Source organism: Rhodnius prolixus, unplaced genomic scaffold (genome assembly GCF_049639745.1).
Source record: "Rhodnius prolixus isolate KJV_2025 unplaced genomic scaffold, Rpr scaffold_3, whole genome shotgun sequence".
Taxonomy (NCBI): Eukaryota; Metazoa; Arthropoda; class Insecta; order Hemiptera; family Reduviidae; genus Rhodnius; species Rhodnius prolixus.
This window is the reverse complement of record NW_027411603.1, coordinates 54917409-54944651: the sequence shown is the minus strand read 5'-3', so window position 1 is coordinate 54944651 and position 27243 is coordinate 54917409. Positions and strand designations below refer to the sequence as shown.

At 32.4% G+C, this 27243-nt stretch overlaps 2 protein-coding genes across 6 annotated transcripts in view; one reads left to right on the top strand and one right to left on the bottom strand.

The window, feature by feature from the left end:
• Window positions 1-27243, bottom strand: part of Ork1 (open rectifier K[+] channel 1) — a 70506-nt gene that overhangs the window by 4002 nt on the left and 39261 nt on the right. For 2 of the 4 annotated variants that reach the window (XM_074127122.1, XM_074127123.1), the window contains exons 3-8: window positions 21565-21768; window positions 15084-15205; window positions 12893-13106; window positions 11248-11504; window positions 9710-10072; window positions 6481-6725 (exon numbers count right to left, since the gene is read on the bottom strand). In XM_074127122.1, coding sequence (XP_073983223.1) covers window positions 6481-6725; window positions 9710-10072; window positions 11248-11504; window positions 12893-13106; window positions 15084-15205; window positions 21565-21768 — 1405 coding nt within the window. Of the gene's footprint in view, window positions 1-6480; window positions 6726-9709; window positions 10073-11247; window positions 11505-12892; window positions 13107-15083; window positions 15206-21564; window positions 21769-22790; window positions 23062-23246; window positions 23272-27243 lie in introns of those variants that run through there. The other 2 variants (XM_074127126.1, XM_074127125.1) reach the window with 2 other exon arrangements.
• Window positions 10158-27073, top strand: LOC141453656 (UPF0587 protein GA18326). 2 transcript variants are annotated; one of them, XM_074127140.1, is made up of 6 exons: window positions 10158-10635; window positions 23810-23867; window positions 23960-24043; window positions 24957-25095; window positions 25229-25344; window positions 26517-27073. In XM_074127140.1, exons 2-6 carry the CDS (start codon window positions 23862-23864, stop codon window positions 26667-26669), a joined length of 498 nt encoding a protein of 165 aa, XP_073983241.1. In that variant the 5' UTR covers window positions 10158-10635; window positions 23810-23861; the 3' UTR covers window positions 26670-27073. The 2 variants fall into 2 exon arrangements, with proteins under 2 accessions (XP_073983241.1, XP_073983240.1); XM_074127139.1 differs by lacking the exon at window positions 10158-10635 and adding an exon at window positions 23480-23724.

The following is a 27243-nucleotide window of genomic DNA, read 5'->3' as shown; positions in this document are numbered from 1 at the left end:
TTTAAATGGAACTTTAAAGGTAAGTTGCAGGTGAACCCTTAACTCTGTAAATAAATTTTCTTGGAAGTATGTCTTATGTTATTACTGTTAATGTGATAACTAAGTGCTACGTCTCAGTGCTTAGTAAGCATAAAGCTGGACGAATCCCTCAAAAGTTGTCTCTGATTTATAATTGCATGGAAAAACTTATTTTTTCATTTTGGTTGAGAATTTATCTTTTCTTTTCAGATAAGGAAAGTAGTGCGATTAAATGAACTTTTCTATTTTGTGTTTTTACCGAAAATATTCGTATTGAACCCCCCCCCCCCCCGGTTGAAAAAGAAACTGTTTTGGGCAGAACAAAATTTTTAAAAAACTATATATCACAGGAAGCTGAAACTTTTTATTTCGATTAGGATTAGATACAAGGAAACTATTGAATGTGTTTTTCATTTTTTTTGAGGTTTTCAATTACGGCACAATATATTATGATTCAATTTATTAGTTCAGTTATTCAATTTTTCCCACTTTGATAATCTCAAACCTGAGAGTGTATCAGGTTAAACATTTGGTAACTTTATCTTTGATCTTATCAGTCATAACACGCATCAAAAAAAATATTGTATGATAATTTAGGTATAGTGTAAAACATATGATAAAGTGGAATCTCTAGACCAACCAAACTGATCAATCTACCGTCTGCAGATGGATGAAAGAGAGAAAGCGGCTCGAGTATACACAATAAATATGTCTTGCTACGGCGGATAGAAACAAAGATATAGTTCAAGCATTGCGAATTCAACCAGATTTTCAAAGGGAGCTATACTTTGATCATGAGGCCTCACTTCCAATTTTTGCTGCTATATCTGCTGTTGATTCAGATTTGCGCTGGTTCTTTAAAATCAAAAGTTTATATAATATATATGTATATAATTAAAACTGTCCGGTAGGACAGTTGTATAAAGGTTGATCATCAAAAACTGCACGAAAAAGCGTAACGTTGAAAAACACCCAACTTTGACAATTTTTCTCTCTTTTTCTATAACTCTTTAACAAAAACTTACAGTTTAAAATGTTAATTAAGTATAAGGGTTGATTAAACGCCAAAAGGTACACAAATCAGCAAGTACCCAACATTTCATTAATACTTCATTGATATTATTTTAAGTAATTTTACTACATTAATTTTCATTAATATTTTTTTGAATTTATTAGATGTTTCACAGACCCTTATGCTGGCCATTTTAATCTACACAATATTTGTTCAAGTAGAACACCATTTAACTTAGATTGACTGTAATAAGATAAATAAGATATGCATATTTTTATGACAGCTAACATAATTATTCCAGTATTTTACTATAAGTAAAATTAGAGGGACTAAATTAAATTACAATTGAGAAATGAATAATTATTGCTGAATAATTTACTTGATATTACCTACGCGTTATTTGTGCTCACGAATACTTTGGAAAGACGAATTCTAGACTGAAATATTGTTTTAAATCCGTGATTCAAATTTAAATAGTAGCCGACTCTGCCTTTGTCTTTTTTTACTTTAACGTGCATGTACGTACATACGATATATGTGACTATTCAGAATAAAGAGCATAATAAAGATAAATCAGAAGAATAATTTGGAATAGAGTTAAAGTACCTATTTAAAAACGAAGATATAATAAACATTTTATCATAATTATAACAAAAAAATAAAATATTATGAATGAACAAAGGGAAGGGATTAGCTATGCGGTTAGCATATTGGATTCCCACGTGGAGGTTCCGGGTTCGAATCCAGCTGCTGACCCTTAGATTTTCTCTTTCTAAGAGCTTCTTACAGCTCACTGTCCGGGTGATGGACAGAGTTGTCTGTAACGAGAGAACACTGTCCGGAGGCCGGCAGTGCACTGAAAAAAGCTGCGAGCGCCAATAACCGCAGATTGTTGAAGTTGTTGAAGCGACTTAAATCATAAAAAAAAAGAAAAAGAAAATGAATGAACTGGCCAGCATAAGGGTCTGTGAAACATCTAATAAATTCAAAAAAATATTAATGAAAATTAATGTAGTAAAATTACTTAAAATAATATCAATGAAGTATTAATGAAATGTTGGGTACTTGCTGATTTGTGTACCTTTTGGCGTTTAATCAACCCTTATACTTAACATTTTAAACTGTAAGTTTTTGTTAAAGAGATTTTTGTACCTTTTGGACAGATTTTCTTTTTTGTATGTTTTGCAAAGTTACATATCTGCTTTACAGATTTTATTAAAATTGGGAATAATAAATTTAATTTTATCATTATAACCTGAAAAGGTGTTAAGTCGGAGTTACTACCACTGGACAGATCTTTTTAAAGAATGATTATAGTTGCGGTCCCCAAGCCATCCTCAATAACAACTTTTTTGAGAAAGCGTTTTGAATAAAATAGGAAGGTAATTTGTACGTAAATAGCAAAATTAAACTGCGATTTCAGTACTTCCCTTTAAGAGGAGTAAGAAAAATAAACTGCGATTACAGTATTTCTCCCTAAAAGGCAAAGAGGCAAAGATTTTGAATCGAACTACAATTCATTGATGAAAATCGGTTCACTCATTGAAAATTTTAACGATTGCAATACTTCCTCTTAGTAGGTGTAAAAGCATGATGGCACTTCACAGCCACGTAGAGGAGCTTTAACCACTTCTTCTTACTAAATTTTATCAAAATTGGACTAACCGTTATAGAAATATTGGTAATAATAATTTTAGAAAGGGCCTTACTTGGGTGGGGCAAACTCCCCTCCTTATGAGGCACAGCGTCGAGACTTTTAAAGTGCAAATCTGTACAAAATTTCGATTCGAATGACACTTTATTCATGAAACTCGGTTCACGTTTCGATAATTTGAAACGATTGCTATACTTCCCCTTATCAAGTGTAAGAGCAGATCGTCGCTTTAATGTTACGTAGGGGAGCCCTAACCCTGTCATCCTACCAAATTTTATCAAAATCGGGCTAAGATTTACAGAGTAATTAATGATAATAATTTTGGAGGGGGCCTTACATAAAGGGGGCTAACTCCTCTCCCATTCGATGTGCAGCATCGAGACCCCCAAAAGGCACATCTACATAACATTCCGACTCGAATGACACCTCATTCATGAAAATCGGTTCACGCGTTTAGGCGCTACGTTGTTTACAAAAAAGGTAACAAGAAGAAGAAGAAGAAGAAGAAGAAGAAGAAGAAGAAGAAGAAGAAGAAGAAGAAGAAGAACAATTTTTGAAAATGCCGTTTTTGCTCATTTTCAGCATCTTTTTTCTCAATATCTATCAAATCTAGGCTGTTGCAAAAAAATTACAGTTATAAAGGAGGGTTTGCCCTATATTTTAAAGAAAATTTGGGAATTTTATCTTTTATAGAAAAAGAGAAAAAAATTGTCAAAGTTAGGTGTTTTTCAACGTTACGCTTTTTCGTGCAGTTTTTGATGATCAACCCTTATATTTGGGAATTTTTTAAAACTGTCCGGTAGGACAGTTGTATAAGGGTTGATCATCAAAAACTGCACGAAAAAGCATAACGTTAAAAAACACCCAACGTTGACAATTTTTTTCTATAAAAGATAAAATTCCCAAATTTTCTTTAAAATATAGGGCAAACCCTCCTTTATAACTGTAATTTTTTTGCAACCCCCTATACCTAATAGATTTCGAGAAAAAAGTTGCCGAAAATGAGCAAAAACGGCTTTTTCAGAAATTGTTGTTGTTCTTCTTCTTCTTGTTGTTGTTACCTTTTTTGTAAACTACGTAGCGCCTAAACGCGTGAACCGATTTTCATGAATGAGGTGTCATTCTATTCGGACTTTTATGTAGATGTGCCTTTTGGGGGTCTCGATGCTGTACATCGAATGGGAGAGGAGTTAGCCCCTTTTATGTAAGGCTCCCTCCAAAATGATTATTACTAATTACTCTGTAAATCTTGGCCCGATTTTGATAAAATTTGGTAGGATGATAGGGTTATGGCTCCCCTACGTAACAATAAAGCGACGATCTGCTCTTACACTTATTAAGGGGAAGTATAGCAATCGTTTCAAATTATCGACATGTGAACCGATTTTCATGAATGAAGTGTCATACGAATCGAAATTTTGAACAGATTTGCACTTTAAAAGTCTCGACGCTGTGCCTCATGAGGAGGGGAGTTTGCCCCACCCAAGTAAGGCCCTTTCTAAAACTATTATTACCAATATATCTATAACGCTTAGTCCGATTTTGATAAAATTTAGCATGAAGTGATTAAAGCTCCTCTACATGGCTGTGAAGTGTTATCTTGCTCTTACAACTACTAAGAGGAAGTATTGCTATCGTTAAAATTATCAATGATTGAACCAATTTATAACAATGAATTGTAGTTCGATTCAAAAGCTTTGCCTCTTTGCCTTTTAGGGAGAAATACTGTAATCGCAGTTTATTTTTCTTACTCCTCTTAAAGGGAAGTACTGAAATCGCAGTTTAATTTTGCTATTTACGTACAAATTACCTTCCTATTTTATTCAAAACGCTTTCTCAAAAAAGTTGTTATTGAGGATGGCAACTATAATCATTCTTTAAAAAGATCTCTCCAATGGTAGTGACGGTTCTGACTTAACACCTTATCAGGTTAAATGATAGAATAGCTTATTACAAATTTTAAAAAAATCTGTAAAGCAGATATGTAACTTTGCAAAATAGACAAAAATGAAAATCTATCCAAAAGGTACAAAAATCTCCTTAACAAAAACTTACAGTTTAAAATGTTAAGTATAAGGGTTGATTAAACGCCAAAAAGTACACAAATCAGCTAGTACCCAACATTTCATTCATGCTTAGCTGATATAATTTAAGTAATTTTGCTGCATTAACTTTTCCTTCACATTTTTTAGAAATTATTAGATGTCACAGACCCTTATGCTGGCCAGTTCATTCATAATATTATTTTGTTATAATTATGATAAAATGTTTATTATATCTTCGTTTTTAAATAGGTACTTTAACTCTATTCCAAATTATTCTTCGGATTTATCTTTAATATGCCCTTTATTCAGAGTAGTCACATATACATGCATGTTAAAGTAGAAAAAGACAAAGTTAGAGTCGGCTACTGTTTAAATTTGAATCGTGGATTTAAAACAATATTTCAGTCTTTAATTCGTCTTACCGAAATATTCGTGAGCACAAATAACACACAGTTAATAACAAGTAGATTATTCAACAATAATTATTCATTTCTCAATTGTAATTTAATTTAGTCCCCCTAATTTTACTTATAGTAAAATACTGGAATAATTAGCTGTCCTAAAAGTATGCTTATCCTATTTATTTTATATTACAAATATACAACATTGTGAGAAGAACAGCTACATTGAGAGTGTAATTGAAGAAAACTATATTATTTGCGATAAAGTCAGATAATTATTACCTATTATTATAAACGTATGACTACTACATAAAATAACAATTACTTTAATCGAAGAATGAACTTAAATCGACGATTTTTATTTAAAAATAAATCAATTAAATAAAATCATTGATGTATGTTGGTATAAGCATTTTTTAAAAAAAGGTTTTGAATTTTTTAGCCTCATAATTTTTTTTGTAACTTTTTCTTTTTAACCTGTAATTAATAGTTTGTTATTATAGATTAATAGATATTAAAGTCAATCTATAGTGCTACTTGAACAAATATTTTGAAGATGAAAATGGCCAGCATAAGGGTCTGTGACATCTAATAATTTCTAAAAAATGTGAAGGAAAAGTTAATGCAGCAAAATTACTTAAATTATATCAGCTAAGCATGAATGAAATGTTGGGTACTAGCTGATTTGTGTACCTTTTGGCGTTTAATCAACCCTTATACTTAACATTTTAAACTGTAAGTTTTTGTTAAGGAGATATATATGTATAAACAGTTTTGGTGTTTCGGTCTGAATCAGAAAGAGAATTACATATATGCTTTATGGAGTGAATGAACATAATTTGTTCCATTTTTTTGGCTGAATGCCAGTACTATTTGCATGTAGTTAGACGTGTTAAAGAGGCGCGATAATATAAATAGTTTAAATTACAGTAATGCGCCTGATTATTCTAAAAAGAATCGTTACTTTCTTTAATAACTAATTCAACTGTTTTCATTCATTGTAGTAAACGTTATTATTATTAATTTTAATAGTTTTGCTTTTTTTTTTAATTATTTATATTTTATCATTTCGACACGATTTATATAAATGCATTTTCTATTATACAATAATTAATTTTTCCTCTGTACTTTTCATTTATAATATAATTTGTGTAAATGATACTTTATTATTTTTAAATTCTAAGTTCGAAATATTGTTTTAGTTTTTAGTCCTGTGGAATTAGTTGTAAGACAAAGTTGTGAGTGTTCACAACTAGCTAGCTATTTAAATATGTCGAAAAGCCAAACTTATTAGTGAGATGAAGAAATTTTATGGAAAATACTCTGCTTTAATGTTATGGGGAAACCTACCTCATGTTCTTGATTAACGTACGAGTGTGCAAAGAGTCCACACCAGACCAAGTCTTTTGTCTATCATAAGCTCGGTCAGTAATAGCGAGTGGTAAATGTTGTTCAGTGTAAGGAGCGTCCGAGCCGGCTCTCCTTCTCATCATCGGGCGATTTGCTCGGCCCCAAGAACAGTTCCAGCTGCCCTGAGTACTGTGCACTTCACTTTGTAAGATGTCCTCGTCCGAAAAAAGGTGGAGTCCGCCTTCCTAAAAATTCATCAATAATAAGATGTAGCACATGGTGCAACAAAAACGTAAAATATATTGCGCCAAGGTGAGAAAAGAATAACTGTAACTGTTTTAGAGAGACATTTGGCATTCCCATGTGCTTTTTCTTAGTCTTCGGTGGCCCATCAAGAAGCTTCTGGTCAATACCGTATTAAACAATGAACTTTCATGGCTGTCTTCTGGCCTGGGTTTTCAATCGCTATTTGAACTTCGAAATCTAGGGCGGGTGTTGGTCTTGTGGTCAAGAGCGTGGCTTTTTATATGTGGGAGATCCCCAGTTTGAATCCCGCGTATGACTACTTTTTATTTGTTAGAAAAAATTGTTTATAGTAAAGTATGAGCTTCCCCTTCCGTCCACGACACCTAATTTGTATTGGAGGTTAAGCCCCGCCTGGAAAAATAGGCGATTACTTTACCATCGAAAGCTTACGCTTCCACGCTTTGTGGGACTCACCACTCGGCTTTTGGTTCTGGTACTTTGAGAATCCAAGGGAAAATTCGGGTCTGGCTAGCTGCACACAGACAATATGTACCAATACTTGGCAAAAGAGCAGCCACGGAAATACAGAAAGCCTCACTGAAACTTTACTCTACAAAAGGCAGAGAGTTTGTACCTCAAGCGGACCAGAGGTCTAGTTAAAGACTGAAATATCGTTAAAAAAAAAGTTACTAACTCTTTTGTTAGACTTTAGACTTATTAAACTTTTTTTTTAAGTTTCGAATTATTTTCAAAATTTTTGGTCACGTTAAACTTATATTAAATTTAAAACCAAGAAAACTTAACCTCTAAATAAAATCTTGATGCGCTACTATTTGTTTTATTTAGAACTAGTTGTAGTGAGACCCTATGAGATTTAGCAAGAATACAAAATATGACGATGGAATATGTTCTGTAGAACAATTTAATATTTCAAATGTCCTTGAAAATAAATTACTTTACACGCGGCGGTCTTAGTGTAGGAGGTATAAAGAAGTGAATTTGCAAGTCTAGCTGTTAGGCTAATTAGCTATACATTTTGAAATATATTTATTTGATGGAAGACTATTTTAAAGTCAATATCTTGGCAACAACTAATTAAAAAAAAAAAATTTCTTCTGCAAAAACTCGATCTGTTAGGTTATGTGAATACTGTAGTGTTTGTAGGAAAATTGTTCTCTTTTTTGCGGCAAAATTGTATTATCTCTTTGCAGGTGTATTGCAACATACTAGTTTTCTGAAAAAACACAGAATCACTGTGAAAATAAAATCAATTTTTGTATTTAATTTATCATAGCATAATGCAAGGGATCCATGGAGCGCGCACCACAGTTCAATAACATATTTTAACTTAAGATTACATATCTAGAAACAAAAATAGTGCCTCACTTTTCAATTCAATTCCAAACTGTCACCAGTTTATTTTCAACTGTTTGTTTTGGACATCGAAACCCAGATGCATTTCCGGTACTTTAATTTGACCTTAACTATACTGTTGGATACTAAAAATACGTGAAATATACTTGCGGAATGAGTAGAAAAATACTTATCTAGAAGATGATTGAAAGTACGAGTATGTGAGCGACGTGAGAGTATTGAGTTATTGTTGAGAAGAAGAGAGTGACTGCAAACTGCGCCATATATTATATAATTTTTTTACACTCAGCCTAATTAACTACACAAACATCAATGTGTACATATAATTAGGTGGGATGTAATTGAGATATTCAATGCGGTTGAGTAGCTGATAATAGGGTGGGAGAGAAACCAATAAACATTGCGATTATTTAACCTCCAGTTCTATTTACGACATCGAGATATAGATAATGAGATTACAGTGTTCGTTAATAAGTAGAGTTTCCACTTTTAGAAGTTATTCAATAACGTAAGTGAACAAAAGAGTTCACTTACTTTTCAGGCGCTTTTTACATCCAACTACCGCCCGCCCTTTCTTAAGAAGCTACCATCTCAAAACTACGTTACCATTGCTGGTAAACTACATGTGAACGCTTTAACAAAAGAAATTAGAAAAAATAGAAGTAAGAGAACAGCAATCATAAAAATTAAGGGTTTCCCGCCGCGTGTTCTACGCCGTTCAGTTCTACCTTGCTGCAAGAACTGCTCGCAATTTTATCTGCCCCTCTAACTAAAGCTGTTCTTTCTGAACTAAAGGGTCTTTCTGTTTATTCCCCTGAATTGACGGACTGCATCACAGGTGTCAGCACCAGTACAAACGATACCGTTCAAAATTGACTTCGGTAAGCCCTGCACAATATTTTAACCATCTATTTTATTAAAGCAAAAGACATGTATTTAATTATCAAATACGGATTATCTCTAAATATGCGCAGACTACATTAACACTAATAATTCAGTGATGACCAGTATTGCACCACTTCCAAATTAAGGTACCTCTTTCCTTAGCGATTCTTCTTACGGTTGGTAGTGACAAGTGAAATCCATATTGCTGATCAAGAAGTTTAAATTCTGATTTAAGTCATCTTTACAATTCTTTAGAACCTATCCCTAGCTGTTAAGTTAACTAATATTATCAAAATGATTAGAACTGTGAACAATCGTAGAACTGGCTGAACTGTAATTGAGCCATACAACAATGTGTTCCGTAAGTTATTGCAGTATGTTCATTTTACTGGGAAGTGCCTTTAAAGTATTCTTTGACAGTTTTATTCAAACATTTTCAGATTCACATTCAAAAATAAATTATTGAAAAGTAAAAGTAAACTAATCGCCTATTTTTTCAGGCGGAGTTTAACGTCCAACTACAAATTAGGAAGCACTTACTTTACTATAAATAATTTTTTCTAACAAATAAAAAGAATTAATACGCGGGATTCAAACTAAGGATCTCCCACTTACAAAGCCACGCTCTTAACCACTAGACCAACACCCGCCACTCAAATAAATTATTGTATTAAATTAAGTTTTATTATAGAAAAATATAATCCTGAGATGTTTTGAAACTTACCTCATCGATCGAATGATCAGCTGCCACGGGCAATCTTCTTTCAGCGATTCTAGCTAAGAGTTCATCTGTTTCTGTATCAGGAGCAACAGCAGAGGCAGTCCCTTTTTCAAAAGTTGCCGTCCTATCGATTTGTTCAAGTGCTCCTTCTGACATAACCCGATTCATACCTCGAGCTCTTAAATCCTCTACGTTTTCAGATAATGCTCGGCGTCTTTTCACTTGACTTTCTAATAAGGATACGTTTTGCTCTCTTTGTATCTCTGATTTTCTTCGCAGCACTGGCCATTCACTTAGATCCGGACACGACACCGTCCGGCGTTCGTCTGATATCAATGGTTTCGCATGTTTGTCTTTGTATACCGGCTGTTGAAAAAGATTTACTTTAGCCCATTGTAATAAATGTAAATTCAAAGTGAAACATTAAATTATGTTTATTATTACATTTCAGGTTTTTGCAGCTCTTGCCGATAAAGTCTGACTACATCTTAAATTAAAAATGTTTTACTTTCGTCATTCACTACGATTGGGATATATGTACGCCTTTTTCGGTGGCAACCTTAACTTTAATAAATTCAATTTTAGTAAAATCTTGTAGTAACATAGGTTTACAAATAACAATCAATAACCTACAAGTCTTATGTTGCCTCGAAAACCAGGGGTACAACTACAAACACTTTACTGTGAATCACTACAATTTAAGGACTCTACAACGAAAGTTTAAACTAACAGCTAACACGTTAAAGTTCGAGGACGGCCTTAAATAGAAGCAGAAGCAAAAAATCACTACCACGGCCAGTTTGATGGCTACCTGGCAGGATACATGAGATGGCGATGTTAACCTTCAAAAAACTTTTTGGAAGTCACAAAGATTCGTATGACTCACTTACTAGGTATCATAACTGACTTACAAAGCGTCAAAGAATAATGTAAGTACCTTTTTATTAATAATACATTGATTTCTAAAAAGAGTAAAAGAAAAAAAGAAGCATGTTCAGATATAGTAATCTGAGCGTTCTCATATATATTTGTGTTAAACACTTTTTAATTTATTTTCAGTTTTAAAACCAATTTTAATTTTTTTTATATTTGAAAACAAAATTAATTTTAAAACAAAATGTTGAGCGTTTTTTAATCAAGACCATGCACCGGTTAGAAGTTACAATCAGTCCACCGGAATGCACTTCTAGACGAGAATTGATCTAAAGTCCCCCCCCCCCCCCCACGTGTTCACTTGAGTAATAGCCTAGTCAGGTCAAATGAAGTAGTTCATCCCCAATCCACCCTAATAGTAGCGAAGAGCAAAACTATCCTCATAAGCCCATTAGATAAACGATCTTCACTTAATATACATAAACTGTGAAAGTTTCAAACCCTACCTTCCTTCTGGGCGTTGATGCAGTCTTTTCATGCATTTAGTTTGGTTTTGAGTACTCCCAATAGAGAATTAATATTGTTAGTTTGTTTATCAAAAGCCAACTTGAATATGTAACTGTATTAATTACATTGTTTTAAGATTCTATGGGTAACGTGATAAATACCTTAATTTTCAGCAGATATACTTCATTTAATGCTCTTCTTAAATAATTTACATCTTGAACAAATTCATTCCATATCTTAGATTGAGTATACTTTATGGTGTTGGCCAATTTGTGTTCCAATTTATTGATCCTTTTAGATTTCATTGCCCTTGCAATAAATCCCAGAATCATCACTAGATATCCAAGACCAAACATTATCCAAATTAATAAAAATATTCGGTAGGCAGTGTAACTGGCGGAGTCGTCCGTTTTTTGCCCTAGTAACACATAATAACACATATTTTCATTTCAATTCAAGAAAACAACAAGCCTAAAAGAAAGCGTTTAACTATTTAGTAAGAATTTTGACCGTTACATTATCCATATTTAATTGTACACCAGGGTTGTCAAACTGGCGGCTCGCACGCAGCCTCCGAGGTAATTTTTTATGGCCCACGATGTTCCAAAATAAAGTGAAAATATAAAAAATTGTTACGAAGAACGCTTAGGGGAGATCGAGGCAATACCGTACACACAATTCCGTTAACTCTTCAACTGCCGAAGTCAAGTATACACATGGCCCACCCTGTGCCTTTATTGGGGGCCTGTGGGTCTAGAAAAACGCGGTGACTGCTGCCGGTAACGTTTAGAAATTCTTCTTGTCACGTAATGTAAACTGATCCCTATGGTGAAAGCCTTAAAAAGAGCATTCCGGGTTGAGATGTTATGGATCATACCTATAAACCAAATTTGTAATTTTAATGAAGCTTGCATGAATCTTGCTTGTTGCACCTATTGCTCGTCTTTTATAAGATTTTTACAACCTTTGTCTAGATTTCTACATATTATGTTTTTGGCATCTACTTTTAAAAAAATAAACAGAATAAACCAAAATAAAAGGGCCAAAATAAACAGAAAGGGGTAGCCTTCATTTGGAAAATTAAAGGTAAAATACAAGGGAAAATCACCGAATTGGCTTCTAGTTTGTCTAGGTTTCTAAATCATTCTGGGTTGTGATGTTATGTATCATAACTACAATCAAATTAGTGGCCTGCGTGAATCTTGCCTATTGCACCAAATAGCCCATATTTTAATTGAGTTTGCTACCCCTGTTGTACACCACAGAATGCTGACCGTTACATTACTCACATTAAAATGAAAACCACAGAATGAGAATTTTATTTATAATACAATTTATATGATTATAGATGCGTGTGAGCACTCTATGCTAAATAAGAGATGGTATTTTCGAATGAAATCAATCAACCGGAACTATTATATGTATTAGATTAGAGAATAGATTTCCGATTTGTTAAATTTTTTCAAACATGGATGCTATGGATTTCTTTAAACCTACTGTGCTAATTGCTTGCATAGATCTAGAACTTTTATATCGTAAATTATGGATCAAGCGTATAAACTTAAACATTTAATTAGAATTGTTTATTCTACCCTGGGTGGGAAATTTGACTTGATTATAAATGGGCAGCCTACTTATCCTGTGAAGATTATTTCAACCAAGACGAAAAACTTGGTGGGCGAAAAGTTTGTAAACAATTAGAATGCGGCTCAACGTTCAGGATACTTCACTGTGAATATTTAAATAAAACACGGCAATATCTGATTTTGATCAGCAACATTTGAAAATGATAGGTACAGTACATGCCTGCGACAAAGTCACCAAAGCCAATAGTTGTTAATGAAACGAAGGCGTAATAAATGCCCTCGGTAAAGCTCCAATTTTCAAAAAACTGAAAGACAAAAGTGGGCGCCAGGATGAAGATGGCCATGCCAGGAACCAGGTACAGCAGAATGTCTAGTATCAGTTCCATTCTTGTTTCGTACACTTGATTTTTGTAGCGATGGTGAGCTTTCATGAACTGAAACCACAAATTTTTACTATAACATTTCATTAACAGTAAGCATTTTTTAAAAAACAGATATCTACCTGAAGTATAATAACTAAATACAAACTAAATTTTAAAATACTGATATGAACACTCACATATCTATCTATCATTTTAATTACCAAAAAGTATAAAAAAATACTTGATTTGATGTTATACATTAAATTTTAAATCATTCAAATTTAATTGTTGAAAATATTACAGTTCTTTCAAAAATTAGGTTGCAATGAAATGTATTTCAAATTACTTGGCAAATAGAAAATATTCTGCACCATGTTTTCGCGGCTCTTATCTCCACCATACCATAACCTCAGAAATGCATAATCTTTCCTTACATTAACAATCTAACGGAACAATTAACCAAAGTATTCAAACATCATTGTCACACAAATTAAATATTCTCAGGACTCAATACACTCAACTTAATGACTCCAAGATCCCTACGTGCCAAATTAATGTATAAAATTGACTTCCCCCAAATTTAGGACAAACTTTGCAATTTCTGAAATATTGCCTTCGTAATTTCTAAAACAACATAAGTACAACTTTAAAACAAAAATCTCAGAGTTACAAACAAATCAGAAATTAACTTCATCATCCAAAACATTCATGTCATATTCAATTTTCTAATTGGTAGTTGGACGTTAAGCCCCGCCTAAAAAAATAGGCGATTACTTTACTTTACTTTTACTCTAGATCTTCAATTTTACGACGTTAGTATTCTAGCGATAAAAGAAAATCGTTCCTCCTGAGCAAAAACAAAACGTTCTCGAGGTGGCTCACTTAAAAAAAAGTATCTTAATCTAACCTAACGCCATTAATGACGGAAACAAACAAACTTTTTAACATGTTCTTAAATTTAATTTCTTAAAATATCCGAAATCCCAGCCTACTGGATTACATTAGTTTGGGTATTCTACATCCCTTTACATTAAGTAATGTAGTTTTGGTATTAGCTGAGCACATTACCAATCCCTCCAATCAACATGCACAACATCTAAGGATGATTTAGTAATACACTTTGCAATCTTATTTGTTTTGGTTCATATAAAGCTCCAGTTATATTTTACTATTGAGAACAATATAACTTCTCTGATGTTTTTTTAAATAGCTTAGGATAAGCTAAGTATTTAGAAAAGTTGCCATTACTTATATGTTTTATTCATTGCCGAATATCACACATAATTTTAAAATAATTATTACTGACGGTTGATATAAATCAAAACAATTATTTATTTATTGGCATTGGCATTTCGCCATAAGCCATTTTTACAAACTAATCATCTAATCATTTTTAATGTTTGCTGGAGTGCCTGCCATTGTTCAAAAGTCTATACTATTCCAAGTATATATATTTGTACAGCTGAAGATATTATTGTTATTGCGTAAAATCGTGTTTAGATTTTGCGCAACCTACCTCAAGAAGATCTCTTCCCTTCGAATATTTCTCGTCGGCTAAATTGACGTGTTCTGTTATTTCGCATTGATTTTGGTTTCAAATGTGCACGATCATATTGGATCCAATCCTACTGAGATGGTGAAGAGTCTAGAGGAAATATGCTCCGGGATAAAGTCGTTCTAGCTTCCATGCAAAGGTGGGTTGTTATTGAAGGCGGAATAATGTTTTCATTTTTACATGAAACAGGAAGCAAACTGTGTTCCACAAATGAATTATCTTTGGGAATTTAAATAAAATTGAATAGGTCAAGTGATAGGCTCGGCGCAGCTTGGTGTAGTTGTATTAAGTTAAACAGTAGCGAAAAATTGGAAAATTCTTTTACTAAACGCAAACTTTTAAGCAATATCTTAATATCAGTTTTAATGGCAGGCTGCACCTGGCACTGAAGTAGTATAGAAATAGAAGTGTTATATTTTAGAAGTAAATTTGCTAATTTTAAAGATTCAGTGACTACAAAAATGATAATAACTGCAAAACTGAAGCATACCAACCGTAGAGCCGAAGAAATCGCCGAGCTGGGCCAGCACGATACCGTTGAATGGGATACCAATCAGTGAGTATACTATAACCAACCATCGTCCTTCTGTAGAAGATGGAGTCAGATTCCCGTAGCCTAGAGATTAAAAAACATTCTCTTTACCTGAATGATATTCACCATTTTGGTATGATTTTAACAACTTTGTGGACAAATACAATTAGCGATTAAAAAATAAAAATGTTTTTCACATTAAAAAAGTTAATGGAATCATGTGTGAAAAGAGTGTAGTTGGATATTTCAGATGAAATCAGTGATCTTAAAACTAGCCCTTACTGGACGCCTCTAGAGACGACAGTCATTCTGATCCTTAAAAGTTGAAACTCAGATGTGAATCTTCATACTAGTTCCTCTTACCGCAGTAAAACAGTGAATTGAAGTTTCCATATTTTCTCTGTAAAGTCAATATTTTCAGGAAAACTCGTAAAACAATGTTCTAAGTCAAAATAGACATCATATCCAAGTTCAAATGAAAACTCTTGGCAACTGCCTGGAAAATTTCATTCTTCCGATTTAGAATTTCCGACTCTTCCAACTTTTAAATTGACTATTTGTACTTGTAATATTATTCTTGTATTAGATCTGTTCGATGCACTAAACGCCCAAAAAAGTTGTTTAAGTTGTTTTCACATAACTGGAAAAATCTTAAATTCTGTAATTAATGTTTTGGTAATTGATTTTGCCCTTCAATTTGATGACTGTCCAAAATCTTCCTCTAGGCAGGAAATCAGACCTTAATTCCCCTCTCTTGGAACTTGTGAGAAAGTCAAACAAACCTACTAGTAAGAATTCTCAAAAATTCCCTTTAAATTTTATTTTTTTAAGAAAGATGATTCTAACAAAAGTAGAGATTTCAATTTGGCAAAACGGGAAATCAAAGTTTTGCATTTTGCCATTTATAATTTTGTAATACGTACACAAACTTGCAGGAAAAAGATTTTAGACTTTTAGGAATTCATGTAATTCTTGTGAAAAACTAATATCAAAAATCGGTACGACTGCAGTACTTCTATAAACTTAGGAAAGAGAAAGTAAAACGTATTAAGGAGTATTCTAAAAATTGAAAAACGAAGTATGGCGCCTGAATTTCGTGTCACGATGTTCTTGCTTTGCTGGAGGGCTTGATCAGCAACTATTCTCGATCTTTAACATTCTATTTATAAAAAGTAATATCCTCCATTATTTATTTGTTACCTAAAAAGTAACAAAACTGTAAACTAAACAGCAAAAGAACATACGAATATTAAATTTACCTGTGGTATCCTTAGTTATCCGTCCATCCCATTAAAGCAAACAAAAATAAACCAAAATTTACATTTTGTTTTTGGTTTCATAATAAAGTTTTTTAACAATTTCTGCCAATGACACAAAAAACATTGAATATCCACTCAATAGGCCTGCGGGCGTTTTTTTGGGGGGTGACTTATGTTAAGTGATGAAATGAAAAACTAATAACTTAAAAAAATTGGCGGTGGGTCGCTAAACATATTCTTACTATTTTATTAAGCCTTGCAAACTAAATATTTTCTTATATATATATATATATATATATATATATATATATATATATATATATATATATATATATATACAGGGTGACCAGAGTTATATGCTCCACCCACTTTTTTTTTAACGGCGAAAAATTTCGAAAAAATAAAAAACACGTATTTAATCATTTTTATTCTAGTTTATTTTCAGTGATTGGCCCATTTTTTTAAACCCCTGTATCTCGAGATACAGCATCCAACTTTGTTTTTTCAAATGGAACATTATATTTTTTTGCATATTTTTATAGTATTTGAGCTCCTAAAAAAAACAAAAAAAAAAAATTTGAAATCGGTTAGGTTTTTCAAAAGTTATAGTAATTTAAAATATGAAAAACAAATTTCAGTTTACTGTCAAAATTACGTTATTTTTTTTAAAGAATTTGTTCAAACTGGGCACAATCAACGGATAGGCAAGCCAAAACTCTGGACTCCCACGCTTTGCTTGTAGCAGCACTTATGGTGGCGAAGTCAAGATCTAGGCAGGCTAGAGTTATTCGACGTTCAGGTTGTTTTTTCTACTAACGTTTGGTGTGGAGTTTTAGGAAATCAACTAATCGGCCCATACTTCTACAGAGAGAACTTAACTGGTGAAAGGTATCTAACTTGTTTTTAAGAGACATTTTGCTAGTTCTGCTTGAAGTTGTTCATCTACAACGTCGGCTAGATATGTATTTTCAACAAGATGGCTGCCCGGCACATAATGCGAGAGGTTACCTGGACAGAAATTTCCGTGAAAAGTGCTTAGGGACTCATTGTCCCATCCAATGGCCACCTCGATCTCCGGAGTTAACCAAATGGACTATTTTTTGTGGGGATACCTAAAAAATAAAGTGTACAGTATCCTTAATCCCGTGGCTTCAGTCGATGATCTGAAAAGTCGAATAACTCTAGCCCGCCTAGATCTTGACTTTGCCACCATAAGTGCTGCGACAAGCAAAGCGTGGGAGTCTAGAGTTTTGGCTTGCCTATCCGTTGATTAAGCCCAGTATGAACAGATTCTTTAAAAAAAATAACGTAATTTTGACAGTAAACTGAAATTTGTTTTTCATATTTTAAATTACCATAACTTTTGAAAAACCTAACCGATTTCGAAAATTTTTTTTTTGTTTTTTTAGGAGCTCAAATACTATAAAAATATGCAACAAAAAATATAACGTTCCATTTGAAAAACAAAAGTTGGATGCTGTATCTCGAGATATAGGGGTTTAAAAAAATGGGACAATCACTAAAAATAAACTAGACTAAAAATGATTAAATACGTGTTTTTTATTTTTTCGAAATTTCCCACCGTTAAAAAAAAAAGTGGGTGGAGCATATAACTCGGGTCACCCTGTATATTCGTACAAAAATAGTGCAGGCAAATTTACATAATATTTTTATTCTTATATTTACATAAGAACTACACCCATCCTGTATTGTATAAATATACATATGTATAAAATTAATAGGGTAGCTGATCTTGTGTCAATAAACAGAAACGCTCTTTATTCAGCTCGATATTCGAAAGTGAAACCCGAAATTTTTAAAATTCATCATTTTATATTTTGTTCACATACATATATACTCCTTAACAAAAACTTACAGTTTAAAAAGATAAGTATAAGGGTTGATTAAACGCCAAAAGGTACACAAATCAGCAAGTACCCAACATTTCATTAATACTTCATTGATATTATTTAAGTAATTTTACCGCATTAATTTTCATTAATATTATTTAAGAATTTATTAGATGTCACATACCCTTATGCTGGCCATTTTCATCTACAAAATATTTGTTCAAGTAGCACACCATTTAACTTAGATTGACTGTAATATCTATTTATCTATAATAATCAAACTATTGATTACAGGTGAAAAAGAAAACGTTATAAAAAATAAAAAAATATGAGGCTAAAAAATTCATAAACGTTTTTTAAAAATTGCTTACACCAACTTACATCAATGATTTTATTTATTTATTTTTATTTTTAAATAAAAATCGTCGGTTTAAGTTCATTCTTCGATTAAAGTAAATGTTATTTTATGTAGTAGTCAATCTGGCTTTATCGTAAATAATATAGTTTTCTTCAATTACATTCTCCATCTAGGTGTTCTTCCCACAATGTTGTGTATATGTAATATAAAATAAATAAGATATGCATATTTTTAGGACAGCTAATTATTCCAGTATTTTACCATAAGTAAAATTAGGGGAACTAAATTAAATTACAATTGAGAAATGAATAAATAATGTTGAATAATCTACTTGTTATTAACTGTGTGTTATTTGTCGTCACGATTATTTCGGTAAGACGAATTCAAGACTGAAATATTGTTTTAAATCCTCCGTGATTCAAATTTAAACAGTAGCCGACTCTAAATTTGTCTTTTTCTAATTTAACATGCATGTATATGTGACAACTTCAGAATAAAGGGCACATTAAAGAGAAATCAGAAGAATAATTTGGAATAGAGTTAAAATAAAGTACCTATTTATACGAAGATATAATATACATTTTATCACAATTATAACTATTATGAATGAACTGGCCAGCATAAGGGTATGTGACATCTAATAAATTCTTAAAAAATATTAATGAAAATTAATGCGGTAAAATTACTTAAATAATATCAATGAAGTATTAATGAAATGTTGGGTACTTGCTGATTTGTGTACCTTTTGGCGTTTAATCAACCCTTATACTTATCTTTTTAAACTGTAAGTTTTTTTTAAGGAGATTTTTGTACCTTTTGGATAGATTTTCCTTTTTGTCTAATAGAAAAGTTACGTTATAAAAAAGCTTTACAGATTTTTTTAAAATTTGGAATAAGCTATTCTATCATTATAACCTGATAAGGTGTTAAATCGGAACCGTAACTACCACTGGAGAGATCTTTTTAAAGAATGGATAACTATAAAGTTGCGGTCCCCAAACCATCCTCAATAACCATTTTTTTGAGAAAGCATTTTGAATAAAATAGGAAGGTACTTGTAGGTAAATAGCAAAATTAAACTGCGATTTCAGTACTTCCTTTTAAGAGGAGCAAGAAAAATAAACTGCGATTACAGTACTTCTCCCTAAAAGGCAAAGATTTTGAATCGAACGACAATTCATTGATGTAAATCGGTTCACTCATTGATAATTTTAACGATTGCAGTACTTCCTCTTAGTAGGTGTAAGAGCATGATGGCACTTCACAGCCACGTAGAGGAGCTTTAATCACTTCTTCGTGCTAAATTTTATCAAAATTGGACTAAGCTTTGTAGAAATATTGGTAATAATAGTTTTAGAAAGGGCCTTATTTGGGTGGGGCGAACTCCCCTCCTTATGAGGCATAGCGTCGAGACTTTTAAAGTACAAATCTGTACAAAATTTCGATTCGAATGACACTTCATTCATGAAAATCGGTTCAAGTGTCGATAATTTGAAACGATTGCTATACTTCCCCTTAACAAGTGTAAGAGCAGATCGTCGCCTTATTGTTAGGTAGGAGAGCCCTAACCCTATCAACCTACCAAATTTTATCAAAATCGGGCCAAGATTTACAGAGTAATTAGTAATAATAATTTTGGAGGGGGCCTTACATAAAGGGGCTAACTCCTCTCCCATTCCATGTATAGGATCGAGACCCCCAAAAGGCACATCTACATAAAATTCCGAATCGAATGACACCTCATTCATGAAAATCGGTTCACGCGTTTAGGCGCTACGTTGTTTACAAAAAAGGTAACAAGAAGAAGAAGAACAAGAAGAACAAGAACAAGAACAAGAACAAGAACATTTTTTGAAAAAGTCGTTTTTGCTCATTTTCGGCAACTTTTTTCTCGAAACCTATTAGATCTGGGTGGTTGCAAAAAAATTACAGTTATAAAGGAGGGTTTGGAGTAAGATTTAAAGAAAATTTGGGAATTTTATCTTTTATAGAAAAATAGAAAAAAATTGTCAAAGTTGGGTGTTTTTCAACGTTACACTTTTTCGTGCTGTTTTTGATGGTCAACCCTTATACAACTGTCCTACCGGACAGTTTTAATGTAGTTGAAAGCAGGAGAGAAGTTTCTTGGTCCGAAATACAAGCATGTTTTTTGTTTAAAAAAAATGCAATGGAATTTTGACAAAGTGAATTTTCAACGTCCAATCGATATTCATCCCAATAAATTCCTCTTAAGTTTGCAAATAGGGCGTTAGCAGAATTTTGGCTGCATTGCTTAGTATTTCGTTAAATCTAAATGCTGCCATATGCACTGCGTAAGAAGTGAAGATTGTAGTGTAATTGTTGTTCATTATTTACTGGTGACTGAATCATAGTTTCAATAGGATGAAAAAATAATTGTTATTTCAGTCGTGATACATTTATTCTGCCGAGCTTTCGACCTAGGGACTAGGTCATCTTCAGGGCTAGTTTACAAAGTAATATTTTTACGTTACAGGGTTGGTATATCTTCTGTCTTGTCTGTTCATGGACTGAACCAAATATGAGAACTAAATTATGAGATTGTAGCCACCTCTTTTTTCCTTCTATCTTTTCCGCGGCAATCAAAGTTTCAAACCTATAAATCTATGAAGCAATTTACTCGGGAAAATTGTTTAAAATGAAAGTGATAAAATTTGGGAAATAAAAAGAAAATCGTAGGTCAGTAATCTAGAAAATCACCAAAACTTGAGACCTATTCAATATGGTCTTTCTTTTCCTTAAAAGGACAATTTATCTCAATTCATTTCAGTTCTTAACTTGATAAATTCGGAAAAGTGAAGCTCAAGTTCAGATTCAGACTCTTCCTTTGTAAAAATTATAATCAAGTCATTTATTACAAAATATTTTTCCAAAACATGAGAAACTGGTTTATTAAGTTCTGGGTCAGGAAAAGCCAATGCTTGTGGTTGTGTCATACTACATGATTTAATTACTTACCAATAGTGCTCAATGTGGTCAGCGCAAAAAAAAAGGAGTTATAATAGGTCCAGACGTAAGGTTCAGAGTCCCCAGGCATCTGGGTGTCTTCTAGATGACTCTCGTTATTCACAAGCAATGTCTTGCCACAATAAATGGACAGATCTCTTGTCAACTCAGCCATTGTTTGGTTCGACTCTGCAGAGTAGTGCCTTGCCAATAAATCTGCAGTAAAATACAAAACGTTATAAGAATTAAAATGCATAAACATAATCAGGAGAGATATCAGGGATCTAATTAAGCTAAACTAAAAATTATAAAAATTCGCAAATTGTTTACGGTTCGTAAACAAAATACGCTGAAATTCCACCATATTTCAGCAAGGATTCAACTTTCTTTCCAAAATGAAACTGCAATTAGAACAATAAATCTGTTTAAAACATTCAGATTACTATCTCTTGGTAAAATTATGATTGTGATTTGCAAATTTTCATGAAACTGAAAGTTCTGCCTCTGAAAACTCTAGCTGAAAATGTAAACTTAAATGTTGATGGATGATATTTACACCCACAAGGACTAAATTGTGAGCAGTTTACTGTGAAGACGGCAATTTGAAGATGTTAATCTTTCACAAATGTTTCTAAAACCGAGATATTCCTTTTCAGTGTATTTCAAAAATCACATTAGGTTTATATTACAGTAAGCTCCTAGCTTTACCTAGGGTACAATCAGTTTCCATGATGTACATTTTTCCTTGATGCTATAATTGGTTTCATACGTTTCGAGCCTATGTTTATGCTCCTTAATTTCTTTCTTAAACAATCAGCTTTTTTCTCAACAAGACCTATTTCGACTGATTTTAAACCTAGAATTTTGTGCTTTCTAATTAGAATTTCTGCTTCGATTTGCTATGAGAGAGTAGCCGGGTTGCAATAGTTTTATGAAACTTTTGGTATTTTGTTTTGTCAGAAACAAAAGCACATTACGGTCAGTGCGTAGAGTAAGATGTGTTTTACACTGTTAACAGATTAGATTGAAACGTTTGATGTAGTTAGGTTGGAAGATGGTTGACATATTCACTTCGTTTCTAGTATTTTCATTAAACTAGGAATTTCATAAAGTTCTTAATAGTACATAATTTGTAGCACCATACTCTTCGTATGGCACTTTAAAGAGAAGACTCTCGCTTCCAGAAGTGCCCTTAACATTAATAATAATAAGTTTATTTAGAAAAAAAATATAGGTACCTAGTATATACATAAAATAACACTGTATTTATTGGGCATGGCATAAAGCTATCTGCCAGAACTTAAACTGGTATATTACACTATAGAAAATTAACATTATTTTCCTCGAAAAATGTTTGATTAAAATTTGTCAGGTTCCACGCATTCATTAGTATACAAGCTGAAAAAAGATCGCATGAGCTATTTTTCAAAAATAAAAATTATTTCAGTAAATCGTGATTTTTAGTTTAAGGTACTTATCCGCTGTCCAAATATACAGTTTCAGTTACATATGTATGTATGATTATTCTTTTCTTAAATAATGATCAAACAAATATAATCTAAAAATCAGATTTTTTTTTTATACAGGGACTTCAAACTGGAAATTTTGGTAAAAACTCATTATGGAAAATTTAACTGCTAACAATATTTTTTTTAGTTTAGTATGAAAAAATTAAAGGGTTTGGCGTTATGCACCTTCTGCCATGAAACTGTTACCACCGGTGTAGTTCCACTTTTTACTGAACCATCCTAACTGGTCTTTATATAACAAAAAAAAATGTTCACATAGGTGATCGTTAAATAAAGAAGCTGTATTAACTACCACAGGCCATATGTAATATGTATAAACACATTACCCTGATATAAAACTTAAAACCTGTACATATTTTACGTACACACATTTTTACTATAATATATTTCTTTCTTTAATAAAATATTAAAGTGGATAATTACCTAAATATAATTACAATTGATTAAAATTTATGTTTCTGTGGCAGACGAGAGTAGCGCTGTAATCGGAACAAAGAGCAACTAAGTGAATAAGAGGTTATTTCATATTTCCTTACAACAATCTTGTAATTACATTGGATAACCCCACGAAAGTTTTTAAATTCGCTGAAATAGATAATGTTCGGTCCAATAAACAGTTATTCCTAAAGAAACAGGTTCTTCGGTCAGTTTTATGACAAGATAATCATCAAGTTCTATTATTTCACTTGACTTTGCCTTTGGTTATAAATATTCATATCTTAATTTAGTTTTAGGTCTGTGCAGTGAGTTTTAATTAAATTATCCTTACTGGTGTACAACATGGTTGTAAGTATAATAAAATTTTCTGTATTAGCTCCTATATTAATTTAGAAAATTATAAGACGGCTCTCGTTTTCTATTTCATTCTTTACTTTTAGAAATACGCTCTCAAAGTGTCATGCGCGGTAGAAAATCTCAATCAGTTAAGTACTTCAGGGCCAGATTTTGAGTGGAATTTGAAGGTAATTTATTTATTCCGTAAAAGGTTAAACTGTAGAACACAAGCCTCACACACTTGGTGCATCCAGGTAATTTTCGTTGCAAAATAAAATCAAAGGTGCATAAGATGTTATTTTCTATTTATTTATATATTAATTTTTTTGAATAAAAACTTAACGCATAAGAAATTAATAATTTTATGCTAATGTATTCTTTACACGCTGTTTATACTACATATTTGCTGACATTTTGTGAATATTACATGTTTTATTGCATTAAGGTTAAATTATAAAAATACTTATTACAATAAAAGCGCGTGAACATCTGAGGTTATTGGAGCCTGGAGCTTTTCTCAGTGCCAGCCGGCCTCCGGACAGTGTCCTCTTGTCACAGACAACACTGTCTATCACCGCACAGTGAGCCGTAAGAAGCTCCTAGGAAGAGAAAATTTTATATATCTAACAGTAAGTAGAAGTATTTAGGTTTTTCTGTAATATCAAGATTTTAATTTTGCCAGTGACCACAGTTACATCGGAGTTATATCCCTTAAGACCTTGAAGGGACTGTGAATTATCCCTATAATTTATGAACCTTGAAACGGGTGTTCATACCATAGAAGGAAAGTGGTCAACCTAAAAAGTAGGACCAAGGACTAACTTGTTGGCTAGTTAGTGGAACGTTACGAAAAAGTGAAGAGAGGGTATTTGTGGAATAGGTAAAAATATAAAAAAGGAGCGCCACTTAAAAAAAAAAAGATATTAGTTTTAAACAAAAAAAAACATTATGCCTTTTTATCTACTCCTTAGCAACGAAAAAACTTACAAAAACAAACTGAATGAGCTGGGAGCGTGAGGGACCTAATTCTACAGTTAACCCCCGTAAAATATTGTGTTAATATTTATTGTTTGTTCAGTTGAAATCCGTGTAATTCTTTAGTTGCATTGTAGAGATTGCAATGAAGCAGATCCTTCTTGGCATGCTATTTGTGAAAATAAGAAGATTGAAGGAAAACATGGACCAGGAACATTTAATTTTAAAATGAAATGTAAATTTTGTTCTAACGTTGGAACAGTAGGTAAGATATTATTTGGAAGAAAGTGTGTAACGAATGAAAAATGAAATTCAATTGGAAAGATAAAGATAAACAATGTTATTAGCTTTTTAGTACCTGTACTTCTCTATTGTAAACAAACTTTTTTTTTATATAGATGTTGTAAAAGGTTCCATAAAACCACTAAGGACCAACGATAATAATTTAATTGATAATCAACTGGCAGTTATCTTTGATTGTAGAGGGATCGAGCCTGTTGCCTTTGATCCGCAGGTGAGACTCCTATTTTTTTACTTATCAAACTTATTGTTCCATAATTTGTGGTAATTAACATTTATTTATTTTGATTAACATTTGTAGTTGATCTTAGAAAACTTTTGAATTATTTTTTGTTGCTTATTCTTAATCGAGGAATATTGTGATCAATTCCCGAATTCGAATTTTTCGTTTTAAACATAGTTTTTTCTTCCAAGTGAGATGGGTATTGTTGAACGAAAAATAATTTTTGGTATCATTAGAAGATGTACTTGATGTTTCGGAAACTTAGATAGCCCGAAGTGCGTCTTTTTTGAAACGCTTTTCAAATTGTAATCTTGTAATCTATGATTTTTTTTACTACAATTGCTTAGGATTATTAATACTCTGACGTTCTGGTGGATTAAGACATTGTTGCCAATTGGCTAATAGTTTGATATAGGATCGCACTGTGCATCTCACTGAGTTAAGCAGTCCCAGTTACGAACTTACCCGTTCAAATCAATCTTTAATAGTCTGGAACCCTTTTGCAGCGCTAAACATTTAAAAAATAAAAGTGAGGTCTGATGGTGAATCAGAACCGCCCGAAGGCAAGCTTAGAGTTAAACAAACAACCAACGCAATTGTTTAAGGCAGTTAACTTAGGTTAGCTTAGGGCTAATATAGGGCAAAGGTCGAAGTAGCTGTGTTGGGTGGAATTCGAGATTCATCTTGTTAACCTGTAATGATCGCTACAAGAAAAAAACCGCAGGGCTTTAAGAGTGAGGCTCACTAATTCCGTTGAATTATCGAAGCTGCAAGATTAGACAGCCTTCAGGTCTGCCGTATCTTGAATTTCCATATAGCTATTATCATCGGCCTAATTTTAATTAAACAGGGTTGTCACAGTAGATTCGGGATTGTGGGTCTATTGTTAATGGACTTTTTCTAATTTCAACCTTACATTAATTTGATTTTTTTAAAGTTAATTTTGCGCAGTTACTAAAGGAATTGCCAACTAAGTCCCCAAACTCTGACATCTGAAAGGAAACACAATAAATCTTAACTGTGAAAAAATTGTATAAGAAACTGGAAAAGTTGTTGTGTTGGTAGAATATGGGGGGGGGGGGAATGAGTTCATAGGATTCTCCTCTGAATACCAGAAAAAGGAAGTTTTGTGCATTTCTAATCAGGTTTTTTTTCCGTCTTAGGGGACATGGATAGCAAAATCGGACGAGACAAACACCCAGTTTGATGATGTGGAATTTGGTGCAGAAGAAGATTCATGGGCTGGGTATGATGAAAAGGGAAAGTGCCCAGTCAGCATCGATAATTTTAAAAGTACATTCGAAAGGCTGAAGTAATTATATAAAAAATCATCTAAACAAGAATCGTTGTTTTTAAACAAAGTTTAATATTAATTTATTTTCAAGTTCAAAAACAAATTAGTTTTAAAATTACATTTTGCATAAGTATTTTTTAGTAAATTTAGTTTTGACTATTTAAGGCCTTAAATATATAAATTACATAATTAAACAAATTTATTTGTTTAAAGAAAATTAAATCTATTTGCAAAGAGTCTGTCTTGCGCATGTTGAAGTAAAAACAAAATTAAGACCACCACATCCTGGAAGGAATAAAAACAATATTGTAATATATACAACATATGTAATATATTCAGACAAGGAATCAAACAACTTAGTTTTTGAGTCGCTAGAATTAAATATGATTACAAGCAACAGTTGAAACATTGTCATCAACCAGAGTTGGGCAAAAATTTAATCAATAAAAACAATTGAATTAAACCGAAATTTAATTTTAATCAAGATTAAAATTAAAAAAATTAATCGGCCAAAATTAGTAGATTAAAATTAAATTCACTTTTAATTTAATCGGAATTTAATCAATTAAAATATTTAATTTTAACTAAAAATTAAG

What these genes read in the sequence shown, in the direction of transcription:
- LOC141453656 (XM_074127140.1), top strand. An exon ending in TTCTAACGTTGGAACAGTAG is followed by an intron (nt 25,096 to 25,228) that starts GTAAGATATTAT and finishes TTTTTTATATAG; the next exon opens with ATGTTGTAAAAGGTTCCATA. An exon ending in CTGTTGCCTTTGATCCGCAG is followed by an intron (nt 25,345 to 26,516) that starts GTGAGACTCCTA and finishes TTTCCGTCTTAG; the next exon opens with GGGACATGGATAGCAAAATC.